This window comes from Lissotriton helveticus, chromosome 7 (genome assembly GCF_964261635.1).
Source record: "Lissotriton helveticus chromosome 7, aLisHel1.1, whole genome shotgun sequence".
Taxonomy (NCBI): Eukaryota; Metazoa; Chordata; class Amphibia; order Caudata; family Salamandridae; genus Lissotriton; species Lissotriton helveticus.
Genome location: NC_136068.1, coordinates 1,297,932,287 through 1,297,955,071, shown reverse-complemented (window position 1 = coordinate 1,297,955,071; position 22,785 = coordinate 1,297,932,287). Strand labels below are relative to the sequence as shown.

At 44.6% G+C, this 22,785-nt stretch overlaps 1 protein-coding gene across 1 annotated transcript in view; it reads left to right on the top strand.

Moving 5' to 3' along the window:
* LOC144767358 (peroxisomal acyl-coenzyme A oxidase 1-like) overlaps window positions 1-22,785 on the top strand; it is a 575,229-nt gene that overhangs the window by 338,066 nt on the left and 214,378 nt on the right. The window contains exon 8 of the mRNA XM_078650828.1: window positions 15,092-15,254. Coding sequence (XP_078506954.1) covers window positions 15,092-15,254 — 163 coding nt within the window. The remainder of the gene's footprint in view (window positions 1-15,091; window positions 15,255-22,785) is intronic.

Genomic DNA, 22,785 nt, shown 5'->3' with positions numbered 1-22,785 from the left:
GATCTTTATATTGAACCACTGGCCTGCAAAATAAGAGAGTCAGAGAATATTCCTGCTTTCAAGTTCCAAGGGTGGTCAAAGAAGATAGGGTTATATGCGGATGATATCGTAGTTTTAACATCGAATTTGACAAAATCATTGGGGGAAATTGAAAACATTACAAAAAAGTTTGGAGAAGTCTCAGGATATCGATTAAATTCGGACAAGACTGAAATTATGGCTTGGAATATGGCAATAGACCCCGGGATCGCAAAAAAGCAGATGAGATATTTGGGGGTACAAATTACTCAAGATATAAAACAGCTAACATTAGTAAATCTGGCCAAAACAAGGAAAGATATTACAGCACTATTGAGAAACTGGAGTTCAATATCACTGACTATGATTGGCCGGGTTAATCTGGTTAAAATGATGGTGCTTCCGAAATTGACTTTTTTATTTGATTCTGTTCCCCTTATGTTTGAAAAAGAAGGCCTAGCAAAGCTACAGAGCGAAATTGGTTCATTTATTTGGGGCTCCAAGGGGTCAAGGCTATCTTGGAAAAAAATTCGAAGAAGGTATGCTAAGGGAGGTTTAGCAGCCCCAGACTTTCAATTTTATTCTTGGGCTTTTTTGCTCAAGAACTGTAGAATGCTTTTTGGAACTCCCAATGACTCATCAATAGGGGAGCTTTTTACGGCCATGTTGAAAGTAGAAAAATGCTATAAGTGTGGCTTCCTATATGGATTTGCAGATCTAAAATACTTCAAAAAAGTCAGACTGAAGGTATTAAGAGACCTAGCCACGGCATGGTATCGTATTAGGCGCGTGACAAAAATCCCATATTTTAGCATGGCTGCACCAATTTGGGAGGGCCCGGGGGCCCCAAGTTGGACGAAAGATGCTTTAGCAAGGGCGTTAAAATCAGAAGGCCCACAGGTCTGGGGGGAGCTGCTTTGTGAAGGTGCCTTGATACCGTGGGCAGCTTGCGAGCAACTCTGGGGTCGCAATTTTGCAAAATTTAAATATCTGCAGATACAGAGCTGGGTAATAGGTAAGGGAAAGTTAATGGGACGACACAATGAGTTTGAAGAAAAGCTGGTCTCAAACATTCGGATGAATAAAGAAGTGGCAACGTGGTATTGGGAAATAGTTGAAATGGAGGACGGCCCCTTTTTACTTCCAGAGTTCCTGTGGGGAGAGTGCTTGCCGAGGATCGCAACAGAAGAACAATGGCAAGTAGATATGTTGATTCTATATAAAGTGGTGAAACCTGCAAATCTAAGGAGGAATCACTTGTTCACTCTCCACAGGGCATACTGGACCCCAAAGAGACTTGCGAAATTCAAAGATGGGGGCATGGTGCTATGTCCAAAGTGTAAAAGCCCAAATGAAGATGACATTCACATGTTTGTGACATGCTCAGAGATTCAAGAGTTTTGGGCAGCTGTAAGTGAAACGCTATCAAAAATATTGGAGCTAGAAATTACGGTAAGCCCTGAACAGATCATCTCGGGTAGATTGGATATACAAGGTAAGGGCCTTGATGATAATACTAAGCTGTTTTTCTATGCTATCTTGATTGCTCGAAGAGAAATATGTAAACTTTGGATTTCGTCAGAACCTCCGACAGTATTAATGTGGATTAGAGCCATGAGAGCAATAGCTAAGCTGGATATGGCTGGGCAAAACAATAGGAAGCACCAATTTTGGAACTTATTTTTAAATCACTACGGGTGAGGGAATTGGGAGTTATAGTTGCTGATTTCAAAGATGGGAGAGAATAACGTTCGATGATTAAGTCACTTCGGATGCTCTTGGAGGTTTAATGAAACCTATATGCTTCCCTGCAACAGATATGGCTGTGACACCCCCCACTTCTTTCAAACTTCTTTCAAGCTTGTAGGTCTGTAGCATAAGCAGTAGGAATCAACCTCTCACAGTTGAGCTTGAATACCACCAAAGGGCGCTATAAGATACGAAGAGGTGGGAAGTGGCGTATGAGGACAAAAAAAAAAAAAAAAAAAAAGACTCGATACGGATTATTTGAATACTTGGTAATGCCATTCGGGCTGTGCAATGCACCAGCGGCTTTCCAGTTTTTTCTGAATGATGCCTTGAAAGAATTTTTGGATCTTTTTGTTATTGTCTATATAGACGATATTTTGATCTATTCCGATTCTGAAGCTGAACATGAAGGTCACGTCAAGAAGGTTTTGAGCACTCTTCAGTCTCACAACTTATATTGTAAACTATCGAAATGTGATTTTCATGTTCGAGAAGTTGCATTTTTGGGAGTTCTCCTCACTCCAACTGGAATGAAAATGACTGACAGAAAGATCAAGGCAGTTGCTGATTGGCCTACTCCGACATCAGTTCGAGACATACAATGCTTCTTGGGCTTTGCGAATTTTTACCGACGCTTCATTGATCACTTTTCTGCTGTGGTGGCTCCTATTACACGTTTGTTGAGGAAGAAGGTGAAATTTGAATGGACCACAGAAGCTGAAAATGCGTTCCAAAAGCTAAAAAAGGCCTTTACTGAAGCACCTGTTCTTATGCATCCCAACGTAGAAGAACCTTTCATCGTTGAAGCTGACGCTTCTGATGTAGCCATAGCAGCCATTCTCTCTCAAAGACATCACACTACTGGTCAGATGCATCCAGTTGCTTACATGTCTCGAAAACGTAATCCCGCAGAGCAAAACTATGTTATAGCTGAAAAAGAATTACTTGCTATACTCGAGGCCTTCAAAGAATGGAGACACTACATTATGGGAGCGAAATTTACTGTAACAGTTTATACAGATCATAGAAATCTACAGTTTATGAGTTCAGCTAGAATGTTAACCCCGCGACAACTCCGATGGATGATGTTCTTTGCCGAGTATGATTTCTTAGTAACTTTTCGCCCAGGACAAGACAATAAGAAAGCCGATGCCTTGTCCAGAAAAGACTCTTCTTTGCATCGCTTTGAAGGGACACCACAACCTATAATCGATCCTGGCAAGGTAATCAGCGTGCTCTCAGCAGAACAGTTTCTGGAGAATATTCATGAAAGTTTTCCTCCTTCTCAGTGGAAACTATGGTTGAACCCCAAAAAAGATCAAACTATCAAAGAAGGAATACCTTTCCATGGAAAACAAGTATATCTGCCCTCTTTGAAATTACAGGAAACTGTGTTCAACTGGTTACATTCACATCCTATGGCAGGACATCCAGGCCCCAGAAAGACTGTGGAAAAAATACAAAAGATGTTTTGGTGGCCTACGCTACAGAAGGATGTAATGATGATGGCTAACGATTGTGAGGTCTGTGCAAGATTTAAATCCGATCACACGAAACCAAAAGGTTTTTTGCAGGTTTTACCAACACCAACTGAACCATGGAAAAATATTTCATTGGATTTCATTACTGACTTGCCACCAATCAATCAGCATACTGTGATTCTAGTAGTTGTGGACAGTTTAACCAAATACGCACATTTCATTGCTTGTAAGCAATTGCCATCTGCTGGACAATTAGCGCAGTTATTCTTGCAACATGTGGTGCGCTTACATGGCTTGCCTTCAGTTTTACTTTCAGATCGTGGTTCTCAGTTCTCTTCCAAGTTCTGGCAACAATGGTGTAAAAATCTACAGATTACTTCCAATATGTCCACCAGTTACCATCCTCAAACTGATGGGCAGACTGAAAGACTGAACCAAACTTTGAAGCAATACTTGAGATGTTATGTTACGGACTCTAAGAAATCCTGGTTAGATCTACTTTGGATCGCTGAGTTTGCATACAATACTTCGCCTCATTCGTCAACCGGATCCTCCCCGTTTGAGGCTCTTTACGGCTATGTACCTAACACCATTCCTTTGACTCTGCCCAATGATGGGGGTGGTGTGCCGGCAGTTAGAGACTCTGTGCAGCTTATGCAGGCTATTCATCGTCAGGTTCAAGATCGTTTATTGCAAAGCAAAAGAAAGTATAAAGAGCAGTATGATAAACGACATCGTTCAGGTCCTGAGTATGCCCCTGGAGACAAAGTTTGGCTATCCACAAGGAACTTGAACTTTAAACACAAGAGTATGTTTCAACCTAAGTTCATTGGTCCTTATCCAGTCCTGCGTCAGGTGAACCCTGTGACATTCAAACTGTTGTTGCCCAGGTCCCTGCGCATTCATCCGGTCTTTCATACTTCCCTTCTTAAGCCTGCTAATCAGAACCTGGCTCCCCGTCCAGCACCAGTTTTAGTTCATGGCAGGTGGGAATATGAGGTGCAGAACATTTTGGATTCTAAACGTCGAGGCTCCAGGTTGTGGTATCTTGTCTCCTGGAAGGGGTACGGTGCTGAGAATGATTCCTGGGAGCCGGCTGACAATGTTCATGCCCCTCGTTTGGTACGCCGTTTCCACCTCCTTCACCCTCTGAAGCCGGGCCCTAGACCGCTCTTGGGAGGGGGGAGTACTGTCAGGGCTAGGGTGGCCTGCGGTCTAGGGCCCGCCCCGCTCAGCATTCGGGGGTTCCCGTGTGGCAAAATGCATCTGTCGTCCTTGGGAGGGCGTTGGTGGCTGATGTGCGCTAGGCCTGCTTGTCCATCTGTCTTGCATCCCTGTTAGAATGTCTGTGCAGGCTGTCTGTCCTTACTCTGCTGTTTTATGCTATTCCGCCTAATGCGTGAGGTTTGGCATGTCGGGAGCGTCCGCCTAATGCGTGAGGTTTGGTAGACTGGTCGCATGCGTGAGCGCCGTAAGCACGCTAGCTTACGCGACCGCGCCCTGTCTTCTGTGCTCACTATTCTGGACTATTCTAGGGAGAGGCTGTGGGCTCTCCTTTCTCCTCATCTTGTTTTTGGCAGAACCAGCGTTTTGGAGCAAGAAATCACCGGAGGCTTTCGGAGATCGATCCAGGGGGCGTGGCAGTTTCCAGCTTTCCTCGTTTTCAGGATTCCAGGGGAGAAGAGTCGTTTTGAGTGCCCAGAAGGGACGTTAGTCCTTCAGAGAAGTAGAGTAGGTCGTACTCTACAGGTAGGGGCTAAGAAATCAGAGTTCATGGCGCAAATTGTCTTAAGTTTATTTTTCATGTTTTAAAGGTGACAATTAGGCTGCTAATTAACCATTGATGATTTAAATGCACTGAAAGGCTGAATCACTTTATGTTTTTTCTTTTGAACAGTGAAATGCATCTCATTGCTGGCAATGGTTTAATGTTTTCTGAGAAGCGCAAAGCTAATTAATGGCGCGTTAATCCTATTTAATCACAGTATATTTTGGCGCTATTCTTTGCTTGAGATATTTGGCGAAAAGGCCAAAAGGTGGTTTTTCTGGAGCTTATGTGAAAGACAACATTGTGATAATTTATAGTTTGCTCTTCAAACTTTGGTAAAGGAGTTTATTTACTAAAGAGTGGTGTTATTTCTGAATCTGTCGCAATTCACAAGAGAAGAGAATACACAACGTAGTGAATAGAACTGTGATTTATGAATGCTTCTTTACAAGAGGCTATTTGGATTCTTAGAGAGAGTTTGATTAGAGGCTGGGGTTCTAGAAAAATCTCAAGTTTGGTTTTAAAGGTCTTTAGTCAACTTTGGATTCCAGAGTGTTTTGTTACTAACTTTTCCTTTTCAGATCTCCTTCCCTGCTGTTCCCTTCCCAATTCCCTTTTCCCCCCCGCTTGATCACTCCAAGATTCTGTGTAATAATTACATTCGGAATTGGAGGTATCGAGAGGTGGGTCCTTATTACTTCACGACAGACCCTGAGGAAGACTTCGCCTGACAATACCCTTAATAAGGGCATTTCTCTGTCTGTCTGACTGTTCGGCTTTAACTCGTTCACCTACTTCGATCAATTCCCTTTCTTGGGCTCTTTCTGAGGATTCCCTACTTAATTCTGTTTTTCTGATTTCTTTTTCGGTTCTTCTATGAGATTCTTTACGCCATAACTCGATGGCATCTTTCTGGGACTGTCTGGCTTTCTTTTTCCATAATGCTTCTTCTACTCGCATGATGCACTCGGCATCCCACGTACCTGATACGGGCCATCTATATTTCTCTTCTAATTCCTTGGTGTAATCCACCCATAAGTCTAGATATAATATGGCACTTAAGCCATGCTTATGATACATAAAATGACCTGGACTGTCCCTAGGCGGGACAGGGACTGCTTCCTCGAGCAATCCTTTTCTGGTTTTTAACTGACATAACTTTGAGAATAGAGGCATTGTCTAGGCTGGAATCTGGACACAATACAATACACAATAAACACAAGAATAACTGGAAAAACAAATCACTCATACCACGACATTGAAAACACATTGAAATAACATTTAGAATAACAATTCGGACAGAATATTACCTGGAATACTGAGAACAGAACACATGAATTTCTCGAGAACGGAACTTACTAGAATTACTAGATGCACTGCTAAAACAGTACGAAACATACCGGTCCCATAAAGAGACACGTCAGGACCCGCGTCCACCTAGGTGAACACTTCATGTTGGATCTGCGTACCCAAACCCACGGACCAGAGACAAATTAATTGACCCTGTCTAGATACTACCCCAGCAACGGTACTCACCGGGCAGCAAGAACGGAAGGCCTCGGACTGGACTGGACTACTACGACGACGGACTACGAACTTCGGACTTCAGTTACAGGTGGGCCTCCGGATACCTCGGACCTTGGACTCTCGGCTTGGGCTCTGGTCGGGACTCGCCGCGTTCCTCACCGCCTCGTCTGGATGCTGGACCGCAACCTCCGTCTCCTCCGTGGGCCTGAGGGATACTTGAAGCAGAAATATCTGCACGTGCACGGTATGGTTCCGTCACGGCTGCAGAGGATCAGGGGGCCTGCGTGGCTTCTCCGGCGCGTGGGGAAAGGGCAAGTCCCTATTCGGGCGCCATTATGTGGTAAATAAATAATTAATTACCGGTACTATTTTTTAATATAATCAATAAAACAGATAGCTCAATAAATAAGAGTCAGGATTCGAGGTATCTTGAGTCTATAGGCTTTAATCAGGCATAAAGGACAGGACCAGGACAGCCTGCATGGGAATAGACGGATGGCAGCTGCCGGGGGCAGGAATCGGGAACGGACAAGGGGTAACTTTCAGTAACAGTGTACAGTATATATACCAAAACAATTGCATTACATTCAATACAGTAGGCGTAGCAGTAGGCGTGACTCGTAGCAGTCGCGAAAGATAAGGGCAAAATGATGTAACAAGAAGGCGTGTACAGGGCGTATACATAGACATGTGATGTAAACGTAACAGAAATGTCATAAACGGGGCGGAAACATGGAGGGGGCTACCTGAGCAGCTGGGACCTCTAACCTAGTGGTGCGCGCAAACGGGCAATGACGTGTTACCAGGGAGAACTGGGGGCTATGACTTCTGCGCTAGAAGAGGAGACTAAAGTCTGGAGTGTCAGAGCGACATGTACCTAAGGCATATCTAGTATCTAGTGTTTGGAGTACATATTGATGCGTGCATAATTCTACATGTATTGCGTGTGCGAGGAATATTCTATGAATATTAATACAGTATTTCTCTTACATGGAGACATAAAGGCTAGACCATGACGGAAACTATTGATGCGATGCAGTAGCTTAGGAATGCAGAGAAGGAGGGCCGGACTGATAACTAGAAACATAACATACTCTTGGCAGACGGAGAGGCAGAGCCAGGCCGGGCAGGGCACTGCGAGGCATGAAGTAAGCGAAGGGTCAGGGATGCAGGTGGGGGCTGTATCGCTCCTCGGAGAGAGTTCAGGAGACAGGAGCTGAATCTGAGTCCGGGCCCTTTTGAGGCCTAGAAACGGGGACAATTCAATGAATTAACGTGCACACTGTAAAACGTGGCAACGTAGGTTTACATAGGCCTAATATTCGTTGTTTTCATGAGGACTGGAAACTGACATACTAGAGATGGACACAACTGTAATTGCGTCTTTAATCGATAAGAGGGGAATACATGCATATCGATCATGCACATATAGCATAATATGGGGAACACATAGGCACATACAACATGGCAAAATTTACTTTTCCACATTTGTTTGATCCCAAGGCCTTTTGTCGCTGCCCCTCTCGTATGATGTTATTTGTCTCTTCCCAGTTTCCTCATTTTCACTGGTATCATTAGTGTGCTTGCCTATCACTTTCTGGTGTCGGAGTGAATCACCCAGTTTTGTGAGGTCTCTTTCTTCTTCTCGCTTGTTGGGGGCCCTGGTGTCTGTGTCCTGGGAGTGGTGTTTTCTTCGGCTACATGGTTCTTCTGACTTGTCTGTAAAGATTGGTGACCCGCACGTTGCTTGGGCGTGCTTGTGTAGCGGCTCCCAGAGTTGACATGACTGGTCCGGCGTTCTGTGGCTTGTCTTTCCTTCATACTTGTTGAGCAGGCTGACCTCGATTCTGTCCATGTGATCCGTCCCACTTGACTCTTTTTCAGAATAGTTTGTACCATTTGTTGAGTGACTCCTTGAGGTTGAATAACTCCTTGAGGCTATGTCGGTGGGGCTGTCATAATCCTGGATCATCTCAGTCTTGTGTCTTTGCGTTGTTGACTCAGAGTATTTCATGTCACTTTGTCTTTCCCGCTGTCTTGTCGCTGGTCTACCTTCATCCTCCCTCTTTCTGGTTTCGGTTGCCTCTTGGATTTGATGCTCTGACACGAGGGATGTCTCCTTACGCTTATCTTCTTTTCTTGCATTGACATGCAATTCTCTTGACAGCTCTCTTGTTTCGGCCCGCTCTCCAGCTTTAGCCCTCCTGATAATTTCCTTTAACGAGAATTGCCTTCGAAGTATCTTGCGCTGTGCGTCTAGTTTTAAACAGCTCTCAATCGCCCAGAGATGGACCGCTTCCTCATTTGTGAATGTATTGAATTGACAGTATCGTACTAACTTTTGTAACCTCGTTATGAAGTTTGATAGTGATTCCCTTGGTTTCCGCCGTGCTGCATTGAAAACGATGCGTTCATGATTGACATCTTCCTTTGTGGTGAAATGAGCACGTATCTTTGTTTTGAGTTTTCTATATGTTCCTGTATCCTTTGCTGAAAAGGTTCTGATCAGGCGTCGGCCTTCGTGACCCACCAATTGGAGTAGTAGTAGTAGACGTTTGCTATCTCTTCGCTCTCCGGTAACGTCAAGAAATGCATCCAGTGATTCCAGCCACCGGTTCCATTCTGGACCCAGACTCTGGTTGCCGGTCTGTGTCACTGGGGGTGGCACTCCAATGCAGGGGCTCGATGTATGTGTTTCTTCTCTCACCGACATGATGGTGAAATGCGCTGGCATGACAATGTCGTAGGACTGTTTCCTTACTCTTCTTCTTGTCTTCTTTTGCTGACCCTTCCCGGCCGCTAGTCTTTGTTTGGTCATTTCCTTTGAATTCAGGTAAGGTTCGCCGCTCCCAGGTGACTATTGTATGTTGTCCGCTCCTGGCGCGACTGTCCCTGCACGCTTCAGTGAATTAAGCTTGGATCTCTTGACATCAAATGGTCACCATTCAGCTGCACCATGTGTGACTCGTGGTTCTGTGATTTTCCACTCTCTTTGGTGTTGCGTGCTAACTGCAGGTGGTCGGTGGGGCTGTTGCAACGATATGTGGCAACGTTAACATCTTCGTCTCGCGCTTCCACTTCGTTGATGCGAGAAGGCTTGTTTGATATTTGTCTGCTCACGCTTCTGGAACGTTTGTTTTATTAATCTCTGTTGCTCTTAAATTGTTGGTCTTCACATAGTGCTGAACATGTACTTTGGTACTTGCCTTTGCTTGTGTTTGTTGCATTCTCAGTGCATGCATTTTCAGTATATGTCTTCAGTGCATCCTCTGCACTTGCCAGTGTTTGCTGTGTTCATTTACATTCGGGTTTACATTCAGTGCGATCTTCACGTGTTTCTGGCACTGCCTTCTGCCCTCTTCAGCTTGTGCCACTGTTGTCTTTTGCATTTGCTTATGCTTGTTTCACCACACTTCTTATATTGCTTGTACTTGTTCACTGGTTTGATTCACTTCTTGCATTTGCTTAGGCTTGTTTGCCACCTTGCGCTTGCACTTGCTGGTGCTTGTTTCTTCCACTCACTTGCATTTACCAATGCTCGTTTCCATATCGCGCCTCTTGCAATTGTTTGGGCTCGTTCCCTCGTTTCCTTTCTGCCTTCACGCGTGTTTGTTTGTTGTGCAGTTATCAATGTTTGTTTGGCTATTGTCACTACTTCAATCTTGCATGGACCAATACTTGTTTCTACAATTGTCAGTGCTTGTTTGGCAGTTTCAAATGTTGCCTGACTTCAAAATGGCCGCCCCTTCACTTCATAGGGATGTCCTTTACTGCCGCCTGACTTCAAAATGGCCGCCACCAGTCATCCACGAGGTTTGAGCTCCTCTTCAGCCTCAGTCACATTCGGGCTCTTTCTACACTCACCGGGGGTCCCTTCTTCCAGCAACAGGGATTTGGCAGCTCCACATCCACTTCTGGGCCACTTTCCACCATTCAGGTAGGCCGGGGCAGGCTCTAGCGTCTTCCGCTCGCCGCGTGCCGTTTCTCACGCATCGGGGGTGAGACCCGATGTCGGTGAGATCGGCGCTTTCGTTCTGACGCCTCCGCAGGCTTCACTTGCCTCTCACTGCGCTCCTCACTTGAGCAGGACGCCTCAGGAAGGCTGGGGTGGGCTCCCAGTTTGCTCCTCTGAGTCCCGAGCTCACTCGGCGACAGCTCGCCATATCCCACGCATCGGGGGTGAGATCCCGATGTCGTGTACAGCTCCAACTCCGTCTTTCTGGCGCTCGGTAGCGCTGATCAGCGGGGCTTTCTTGGGGGCACCAGGCAGCATCGGGGGGCACTCCTTCGTGGATTATGGTGGTAGGCAGAGTCTGGGTGGGCTCCCGACCTCTTCTCGTTCAGCGCGTGCCAACTTGCACGCATCGGGGGTGAGTCGCGTTTTTGGCGCGATCGAACTCACCTCTTCTCAGCGCCCCAGCGCTTCTTATCTTTTGCTCTTTCTGGGCTCTACACAGTGGCCTAACTGTGGAGCAGGGGCATGTGCTGCTGGCCTCTCGATCTAGGCGGCAGCCTCGCTTCCCACAGCAGCGTTTCTTCTTTTCCTCACGCTGCTCAGGACAGGGCACTCCTTCAGGGTCCTGTGGGTGTCAGATGCACCAATCCCCCCCTCGTCGCCAGTTGTCGTGTCCTCAACGCAATAACGACAGACACGATATATACTTTTAATGTAGAGCTTTATTGTCTACCTCTTGGTCGGTCCCTGTCCCTACTCTAACTAACCCTTATCCTGTCTATGCTCCTCCTCTTCCCCAGCTAGCTCCACCCACCCAACTACTAGACTGCTGACTACATAACACTGGCATAGGCAGTGACATGAGTATGGGGTGTTCCCTGAGATGAGGGATGTTTCTGTAGGAAACCCAATGCTGCAGCGGATTTAATGAAAATCTTTTGCTCTTCCTTCCAGTAGAAAAGCAATTTGACTTGATATAATGTAGCATGGCATAGTTAACGCCACGCTCCTGTAGTTTCTTTTTTACTGGAAGGAACCTTCTGCGAGAATCTTGAACAGATTGTGTAAAGTAAGGGAACAAATTAAGGCACATACTCTCATGGCGCACCTCCTTATTCTCTCGCTGCCGGTGAATTACTTGATACCTGTCTCAGTAGTTTAAGAATTTAACAATGATGAGTCTAGGAGAGGCACCTGGGACAATGTGAGGAGCCAGCAAATTATGGGCTTTCTCGATCACAAAGGAATGAGAGAAGTGGTCAGCACCAAATAAGGTAATGAGTAGCTTTTCTATGTAATCTTCTGTTTGACACTTGGCTGTAGATTCAAGAAGACCAAGAATTCATGCATTATTTTGCCTGGACCTGGCTTTCAAGTTCTATTTCTTTAATTGCACTTTGAGTAGTTCCACCTTCAACTCCTCTAAGGTTTTAAGCTTGCTGTGTGTACACATGGACATCAAATATGCACTTCTCAGCATCAGACAGTCTTGTGTGCTGCTTATCCGTATGATCTTCCATATCATCCATGCGCCTAGCGAGTGAATCTAGTTTATGACCAATAGCGCTGAGGCTCGTTCTCATATCCATCAAAAGCGTTTTAATGTCCTCAGCTGAGAGAGAATCACTTCTCATGCCTCCCCCATAGCCCAGTGATTGATTATCAGCAGGCACAGGCCTGCTGATAGTCTGCCTCCGAGCCTCAAAGGTCAGGCGTTGCTGCTTGGTATCTGTTTTACCCTTTATACAAAATATCAAGTTGGCTAGCCAAAGCACACCCAGGAAATGAGGACAATATACTCGCTGGATGCATGTACAAACAAGCATGGGCATAGCCAATAAGTCTCGCCTTTGGGGAACACAATTGACAACTTAGCTGCAATTTACTGTAAAGGATTAAATAAAGCTATGCCATGCAGCCAAATGTTTACTTTAGACCAACATTTCCTTTTCTTATTTACAACATTTGTTTCCAACAGCAATGCAATGGGGAATAGAGGTGGTTGATGGTGGAGGGGAATAACTGGGGGTGTGGGGTTGGTAGGGGGGCAGAGTTCACATAGAAGTAACCTGAGGGAGGGTGTGGGGATTAACGTGAAAGCAACATGGGGGAGGGTGGGTGAAGGCGGTGGAGCGAAGCACGAGGAGGAACACTACAGGAAGGGGGCCAGGCGACAGAAAGCAACACAAGAGAGATTTACATTAGGGAGCAAAAAAAATATTAAGCGCGGCGTGCTACTTACAACAATTAAAGCACAAACACAGAATTTTCTTGGCAAACTTCTTAAATAATATTATCATTGCCTATTCATGTTTATGGTACTTACGACAACCAACGTCCCTTCAAGCGATTTCTAGGAAATGCGTTTTTAGAACACTCACCGGTCACAGTGACCAAAGGGTTTTATGTACAACACATACAAAATAGAATTTGTACACAGAAGCATTTGTCATCGATTGCTCTTGCTCCATCCACTCAGGTGCTTTCTGACATGTGCTACGTAGGTCTCTGAGCAGGACAAATACACTATTAGTCATCTCAATGAATGGAGACAACTTCAATTAGGACAGAAATAATTCAGAAATTGCACTAATCGTAAAATGTCTGAGAAAGGAATACATCTCGCAGTGAAGACATGACGTAAGCTCTTCGAGAAACACCCCCCTTAATAAATGTTTTGGTTACCTCTAGATATTTGAGTGTTTCTTTTATAGAAAGGGTTTAAATGATGGTGTTGAGAACCCAGAACCTGATCCCTCTCTAAATAAATTAATGGCATTAGTCCAAAAGCATTTCTTATTTTTTTTTTTTGCAAAAACAAATCTCAGATGGAGCTCCTTTCCAAGATGCGTTTCGTAGCTTGTTCATTCTATTTTTCATTAAATATTGAACTGCTACTCAGATCAGCTCTCCTTTCTGCAGACACAGTGAATGACCCTTTCTTTTTTCAAATGTTTCCATGCCTGGATTCACACTGATTTGTAATTATTACCTATCATTTGTGCAAAGTATCACAATTTTCTGAAATTTACTGCGAAATGACCAAAATCTTAGTTATATTCTCTCTAATTAAAAAGCGATTGTGGAATAGTGACGTTTACTTAATCGTGTCTGGAACCAATTAGGTTTCTTCATAATCTTTATGTGGCTGACTCCACCCCATTCCTACTGGCCTTTCATAGGCACTCAGAAGTTCCAAACAGCATGCAAGCGTCTTCTGGTCGCGTCCTAGTTCCCTTCACCCTTAGAGCCAGAGCAGCCTTTGCAGTTCATTGGATTCAGAATGAAGCAGTAGACGCCTCATTGTGCAGATGGGGATTCCTCTGTCATACATCTGGCCGTCTTCAATCTGCTCCTGTACCAGTCTGCACCATGCCTTTTGAAGTGTTGCTGTTGGTTTTATGTTGTAAACCCAGCTGCGCTTGGCAAATATTCAAAAGCAAATCAAGTTGGCTATCCTGTGCATTCTCATCGTTTTCATTTTTCAACAATGGCAGAATTCGTCCTTCAGTTGAGCACTTTTTTTGCAAAAAGTGTCCCAGGCTGTGTGTGCTACAAAAATTAAAAATGACAGGCTTGATAAAAGAGCCTCCCAGTGCCTGTCCACCCCCACCATGGAATATCAAAGACAATATCCAAGCCTTGTAGGCCACACCTGCTCCAATCCCCTGCGGTGAAAGGCTCCACTTTGTGTATAACACCTCCTTCCTTTGTAAAAGGCAGGTTTCCTTGGTTCTCACGGCCAGGCAGATGACAGTAAAGGGTTTGTTCATAGAATGCTCTGCAGATGTGAAGGATGTATTTATGACACCAATTTCTAAATAATCTATTGATCTTAAGATTCCAGTCTGTTGCCTTTGGTATAAAAACGAGAATAATTTGTTTGCTTAATAATGTACAGATATTCCACCAGAGGGATGAAGATTACAGAAACACTCTTTCTAGGAATACCTGAGATGGACATGTAATGAAAATGAAATGTAATATGGCAGAAGTGCCAGATGGATCAAAAGAAGTGAATCTGTGCCCAATCTAATGTTGGAGATTATTTGTGACTACAATTCGCAATTGTTGGTATTTTCTATATCGAAAATCGACCCTCTCTTCTCCCATGTGAAGCTACATGTTTACTTTCCTTGTGTGCCACTACTGTTAAATTCACAGGTACATGGGCCTTATTCACTGCAATGCAGAACCAAACTCTAAGGCGGATAAGCTGTTACTATTGTGTAGAATATTTTACCATGGATTCCCAGCCTGACAATGGAAACTAATTGAAAGCACGTGAATCTGTTAAGAGTACCAAAGCTGCAAAACTGAGATTACCAACTTAAGGGCCTGATAAGCTATCCGAGCCATCATATTACAAATGCATTATATCTACTAACATTTATAATAAGGCACACTGGATATTTGTCACATTTGTGACGGAGTAACTCATCTGCCAAACTCTAACTCAAGCCCTTATTCTTAAATTCTGCATCCTGTTGTGCTCTCTGTGCTTACGAGACAATCACATAATTGCTGAATAGAGAGTCTGAGCTGCACTGCTCATCACAATTACTATGTGTTACCTTCCTTTTTGATCCACAGTGAGCCTGAGCCCCAGATCCTGGACTATCAGACCCAGCAGTACAAGCTCTTTCCTTTGCTGGCCACTGCATATGCATTATGGTTTGTGGGAGACTACATGAAACATACGTACCACCGCATCACAGAAGACATCAACCAAGGGGACCTCAATGAACTACCAGAGGTATTGGTGTGATACATGGAAGGCTCACAGATGTGCAGTGTGGGGAGGTTGGTGATGTTCTGCACGATGCCTGCATTTAGGCCACAAGGGCTGGAGAGAGATGTCGGGGAGACTTCTGCAAGCTGTTTGATGTACCTTTGCTCTGATGGTAGAAAAATACACAAGTAGAATTTTGCAAAAGCCTAACTGAGCTGCTTAAGGTAACACTGCAGTGGTCTGCGGAATCAATGCATGGGGTGGGTGGCAGATCTGAGCAAGATACAAAGTGGTCAAGCAGAGGTGTGGTACCTTAGTGAGTTGAAAAAGCAATTTAAAGGTCTCAGAAGGAGAGATGTAGATCAGTAATCATCCTAAGGAAACTTTGCTAAGGTGGTAAAAAGAGTGTAAGGCGGGAGTCAATACTGCAATGTAATGCCATGTTGGTTAGCCGGAGAGGATGTGGTGTAGAGCTGTTAAATGGGGTGCCTGGACAAGCTTTATGAGGCAAACTGTAATGGTGGAAGGATGATGCTAGGAAGTTTTGTGTTGGGGTGGATTATTCCCTAACTGGTTATGGTAAACCTATCATAGTGGGAAGGAGAGGGTGTGAGGAAGAGGTCTGGGCTAGGGGAGGGAGGCTGTTCCTTTCTCAACTTGTAATTGCAAAAGGAAGTTTCGGGTATGGTTGAGGCAGCAGTAAGTTAAAGGTAAGGGTTTGGTGTGTGCTTTAATTTTCTATAAAGAGAAAACAATACCGGAATGTGGCCATTGCTTAGGGTGTTTAAAAGTAATGAATTAACTGCGTATGCCAACAAATCTAACCACTTCCTCAAACTAATAATGATAAAAATGTACACACTTCCGTCCCAATAAATATGTGCATAGCCACAACTGTGGACTCCAATAAGTTCTCAGCCAGTTGCCTATTAACCTTAACAAGGATTATAAATTTGCAAAGCATCATTAAATTCAAAAGCAAGACACCTAGGAATCGCTTGCTGTTGACAAAGTAGTATATTTCAAAGCTAAGATCCAGTCACCTTAAATGGTTTACGGTCTAGGCTCACCTGAAACAATTTCAGAATATCGAGGTCTGGGTCAGCAGCTTGAGCATAACAGTCTGTGCTGGGAGAAGCATGACATTATTGAGCGCTCCACTGGTCCAACAGCATCGGGGTCGCCCTCAGTGATGGAACCATAAAAGGACAGCCAGTACTTGCAGGAGGTACCGCCCCAAAATACCAGCTGAGGTCACCTGAAGAGCATATACTCTGCACGGCAGGTGAAAAGAGCGCTTAGTATGGTGCAGCCACATTTCTGAAACCACCAGCGCCTTTCGACACTGCCAAGAAGCATAATATTTGCACCAAATGGATTGCATGGATTGAGACATTTGAAGATTTCATAGATGCCCTAGAAGAGGTAGATAATAAGAAAATCATTAAGTACCTAAAGAACCTTGAAATGCTGAAGAAATATGACAAGCTGATGTAATATTATTCCATCAAGTCAAGGAAGCATTAGAAGTCAAGCTCAATCCAATGCTGAAAAGTCGACTATGAAAGGTAAATTTTCAATGAAGCGTGAAATGATGGACACGTTTTTTTAAAGACTTGATATGCTTACCGAGCATTGCAAATTTAGTGAATTTAAGACACATGTTGCGAGAGACGCTCAGCTTAGAGAACGTGCTAATGGCTGAAGAAAGAATGGATTGATAAATCACTGACATGGGAGCTGGAACAGGGAAAAATGTATTCGCATTAGCTATGAAGAGTAAGGACAAACACTGAGTAGACACATGCAAATCACTGACTACAAAGAAAAAAATGTTGTGTTTCCGATGTGGGTTTTTATTTTCACATATAGACAAATGTCCTGCAATAGGCCAGACGTGCAATGGCTGTGGTAAGAAGAATCACGTCATAATGGTATGCCGAGCGAAGAAGAAACTAACTGCATCACATCAACAACAGAAAATGGATACCAGAAAGTTCCAGAAGCCTTCTCGCCATGACCCCCCCCAAAAAAGGTGGCATCAGTTCCAACAAGTAGAATTCAGACAAAGTCGATCATCGTACAGTTCGTACTACAGAGGCTCATTAATGTCATCAATGTTATCATCGAGCACCAGTGAGGAAAATGGATGTGTGCTGTTCGCATTGACTGACAAATGATGGGCGCATGTAGGTCTGGCTGCTTGCAAGGAAGTATCAGTTACAAAAGCAAACCACCAAACGAAACAACAAAACTCATATTTGGACATTACCCCAAAATTACTACAAAGGTCAACGGTTGCCCCACAACTTTCATTATAGACAGTGGTGCGTCAATTAACATCATGCCTGTTGCGAAGTTCAACAGCTAATCTTCTGTCCCACAGCTTCACCCGTCAAACAAGAAAGTATTCAGGTAGGCAGCTTCTTAATCATTGCAGAGTCAAGAGTCACGCACAGTGAGTTTGAAACTTAAAGCAGTATCTGTTTAAGTGCCAATTCATGTTCTTCAAGGAGCTTTATCTAGTGTTTGACTACTCAGCTTTGCTACTGATTCTAACATGGGACTGATATCAAGATCTCAACATCCCCACTGAAGCTTGTCTTAATGCAGCCACAAGACTTATAACAGGATCCACAAAATTCGACCACATCACCCTTCATTTGAAGGCTCTCAACTGGTTGCCCTATGAAGCAAGAGTGCAATTTAAGTTGGCATGCATCACTCACAAGGCGGTATATTACCAAACACCTGTGTACCTAGCCCAGAAAATCACTCCATCTGGAGGATGCCGTACCTCTAGGAGCCATCGGGATCTACTACTGAAACCGGCCCATTTTCGTAAGAAAAGAACTTACGACCGAGCATTCTCTGGCGCTGCTCCTTGAATCTGGAACGCTCTCCCTCCCAACATTAGAAAAATCCCGTCCATCTCTGCATTCAAAAACGAAGCTAAATCCTTTTATATGAGTATACCTCCCATGATCTCAATAGGTTCGCCAGCATCATGGATCCTGCCTGATCAGTTACATGTTACCTTTCTTTGAACATTAACCTTTTTGTGGTTTGTATATATGTACATTAAGCTTAATGTTTTTGCTCTAAATAATTGTACAGCAATCGATGACTTGGTAACATAACTGTTTTGGAAATGAAAATGTAAAGCTCTCTGGCACCCTACTCAGGGTCATGTCTGCGCTATATAAAACACCAAATTAATAAATACATAAAAATATCAAGAGGAGATAGCAGACTTGCTTATTGACCATAGTATTGATGTCCTGTTTATAACAGAGACGTGGACAGACCCTGCATCTGAACCAGATCTTGCAGCAGCCACCCCTGAAGGCGATACCACCCTGAGAAAAGACAGATTAAAAAAAAAAGGGGGGCGGGCTGGCGATAATATCTCTCAGTAATTTGACAACTAAAATATCCCATGTTCCCTCCCTAACTTGTGAAGCAATATACTTCTCTATTTTGCTTACCCCCTCCCAAACCTTTAAAGGTATTTTACTCTACCGTCCTCCAGGATCCAGGACAGAATTTCTTTCCACTTTTAGTAACCAGGTGGAATCTATAGCAGTCAAACTCACCTTTTCTATTTTAGGTGATTTTAATTTTAATTTAGAGAATGATCATGACAAGGACACTAACACACTACGAGCAGATTTGAAAACAGTGGGTTTATCACAGCTAGTCTTTAAACCTACTCATACAGCAGGTCACACTTTGGATGGCCTCTTCTCTAATTCTAAAAACATCTACTTAAAAGAAATGTTACCTTTAGTTTGGACCGATCATCATGCAATCATATTTAACATTTTCATTGACAACAACTCCTTCTGCAACACTACTGTAAATAGCCCGGTTGTATTTAAAGCATGGGAAAATATAGATAATCAACTTCTCAGGACACATCTGTCCTCTACCCAACCTGATGCTTCCTCATATCCAAACATAGCCTCAACAAACTATGCAAATTGGTTGTTTAATGCTTTCAATTTGTTGGTGCCAAACAAAACAATCTCTAAAAATCGGAACTCTCCATCAGCCCCCTGGTTCACGGAATCACTCAGGGAACAAAACGAAATTATGTAGAAATCGGGAAAGACATTGGCGCAAATCATATGCTTGTGAAGAAAAACTTCTTTACAAAGATGAACTTGCCAAATACAAACTTATGATTGCGCAAGAAAAAAGTAAACACTATGTAGTTCAGATTGAATCTGCAAAAAATTCAAACAAACAGCTTTACCACGTAGTCACTAAGTTATCAGGTCATGCCTCTGCGGCATTCTCTTTTCCTCACAGTCTCTGTGCAATTCCTTAGCGGACTATTTTTATGAAAAAGTAAATATTATCCACTCTGAATTTGCAGCATAAACCATTTTAGTCAATCAGTCTACATGCAATGATCGCTCAGATCATCTTTTAGCACAATTTGAAAACATTACTCCGGACCAAATTACTAATCTAATGCCCACTATTAAATCTGGCTCAGCTAGTGATCCCTGTCTGCCGGCTGTCCTTGCATCAGTCGCTGAACAGGTGGCTCTTGCCTTAGTGGAGATTTGCAATGCAATGTTTTCCTCAGGCATATATCCCACTGCCTGGAAGAAAACTATTTTAAAACCATTATTAAAAAAATCACATCTGGACTCGGCTGACACCAAAAACTGTAGGCCCATTGCCAGCCTGCCTTTCCCGGCTAAATTAGTGGGAAAAGTAATGAATAGTCAACTCTCCAAATACATAGAAGACCATCATCTGTTAGATGATACTCAACTTGGTTTTCGCAAAGGCCACGGAACAGAGACCGCACTAATTAAGGCGTCAGAAGACATTAGAATCATTCTAGACCAGGGAGGAACGGCAGGTCTTATACTGCTGGACCTCTCAGCTGCTTTTGACACGGTCGATCACATTACCCTGATCGAGCTTGTCACCAGAATGGGCATCCAAGATAAGGCAAAAGACCTGCTGCTATACTTTCTCACCAATCGCACTCGGGCTGAAAATTTGGGCACCTTCCATTCTGCCCAACTGACCCTCCCGTGAGGTGTTCCGAAGGGCTCATCCCTAAGTCCGACCCTTTTTAACATTTACGTGTCGGACTTAGCCAGAGTCATCAAGGCACACGGGATGGGTCTTACATCATATGCCGACGACACCCAGTTGGGGCTCGCAATAAACAATAACGGAGAAAGGGTAGCAGCCAGCTTCCAAAAGGGCATGCCGGCCATCAGTAGCTGGATGGCCTGCAATTGCCTTAAATTGACAAAACAGAGCTCATGACTTTTGGTAAGCTATCCCCCATCTGGTCTAACTCCTGGTGGCCGTCTGCTCTAGGCCCCCCACCAATTCCAGTCACCAAGGTCAGGAATCTGGGCGTCATATTTGATGACAGATTGACCTTTGTACCCCATGCCAATTCGGTGGTCTCGGCCTCATTTTATAAACTCAGAGTGATCAAAAAGATTTTACAATTTTTTCCACTGAATGCGGGAAAAGCCTTGGTCAGCACATTGGTTATGTCTTCTATAGATTACTGTAAGGGGCTGCTTGCAAGTGCACAGAGTATTGTCATTCAAAAACTTCAAACCGTTCAGAATGCGGCAGCCAGAATGCTGTCCGGAACCCCTAAGTTGAAGTCCATCTCTCATGTCATCAAGAAGTACCACTGGTTGTCTGTGAAAAAGTGGATAAAGTTCAAGGCATTATGTATTGCCTATAAGGCCTCCCGCAAAACAGGTCCCCAGTTTCTAATAAATCTTTTAGCTACCTATATTCCAAATAGGACACTCCGATCATCCACTGCATTTCATCTAAAAGTACCGCATCCAAAACTGTTTCCTGCTGCGACAGGTGCTTTGTTGTCACTGTTGCAAAGCTTTGGAATGCTCTTCCTGTGGAGATCAGATCCTGTTAGTCCTTGCTAATTTTTAGAAAGATGATAAAGACATGGCTGTTCAACCAACAATATGCTCACTATTGTTTCTGCCTGTTGTCCGTAGCGCTGAGACACCCTTGTGTATTTGAGCGCTTTATAAATCTCAAAAATAAATAAATAAATAAATCAGTTACAACCTCCACATTCAATCTGAAGTTGAGAGTCAATTTCCATCATTATTTGACAACTTGAACAGGCTCAAGACTATGAAAGTGCTACTTCACATTAATGACGACATTTGCCCTGTTGCCCAGCAGTACTGCAGAGTTGCTTTCCACTTGCAAGAAGCCATTGAGGAAGAATTAGAAACGCTGTTGAAGCATGACATTATTGAGCGCTCCACTGGTCCAACAGCATCGGTGTCGCCCTCAGTGATGGAACCATAAAAGGACAGTAAAGGTGCACTGCGCATCTGTGTTGATATGCGCCAAGCCAACAAAGAGAGAAAGACATTCTGAGCAACATATAGAGTACATGATCATGCACCTGAATGGTGCCAAAGTTTTCTCCCATATTGACCTGAACAAGGGATATCATCAACTCGAGTTGGAAGTGAATAGCAGGTACTTCACAACTTTTTCGATCTCTATACTGGGGTGTATGTCTGACATTGTTCAGCATTCTGTCCATCTATTGTTCTTTTTGCCATTAAGAGAGTTGAAAAAACAAAATGTCCCGTTCCAATGGTCTGTTGATTGTGATAAAATTTTCAAAGGACTCAAACAAGATGTCAGCCTGGCTCTTAGTGAGCGCCTCCATCTTTTCTTCGAGCTTTTGGGTTTTTGCCGGGAGACCCCCAAGTCCCGACTCCGGCTTGCAGCCGCGGAAGATGGCCGCAGGTTGCTAGAGCTCCGCTTGCGGTCAGCAAACAGACGCGCTATCCGTCCTCATCCGAGGGCACATAGACACGGCAATCCGGCACTCTGCATCGCCACGTCAGGAGACCCGCTGAGGTCACCAAAAGCGGCAGTCCTAGACCGCCAGAGTTGGAAAACTGCATGTGGCCTGGCTCCCCACCATCGGCGACAAAATGGCGGCCAGCCGCCGCAGGGACTGAAATCTGAGGCCGGGGCTGCTGAGCAGGAGGCCTGCCAGAGTATCGCCTCACTCATCCTGGCCTGTTGGCAGGCAGCAGCTGCGAAACTGTGCCGCACGCTGCGAGACGTGGCCCGGCGGATCACCCAGTGAGTGCGGAGGACTGGAGCAGCGGGACTGCGGGCAAGGCTGTAAGAAGCGGGCAGCCAGGACAGTGATACCTGCTGTGCAGGAGGAATTAACCAAATTGACTGCCCGGCACGCGGGGGTAATCGGGCCTACTCCACGGTCGGGCCCATCGGGCTCCCCCCCGCATGCGTGAGTTAGGCCCGGCGCGGGCCAGAGGCTTTCAGGAGGCCTACATTCACCGGGAGAGGAGGGCCACACGCTGAGGGGGTGCGGCCTGGTGCCCCCAAGGCTGTGTGTGGTGGGAAGAAGACCACGCAATCATATGAGGCAGTGGCCGTGATCATGACTGGCCGTGCGGGGGCCGCTGGATCCACTAACATTGCTCAGGGGCGGCTGCTGGGCAGTGGAAAGTGGGGTGGACCCGGCCTCTCCCTCCAT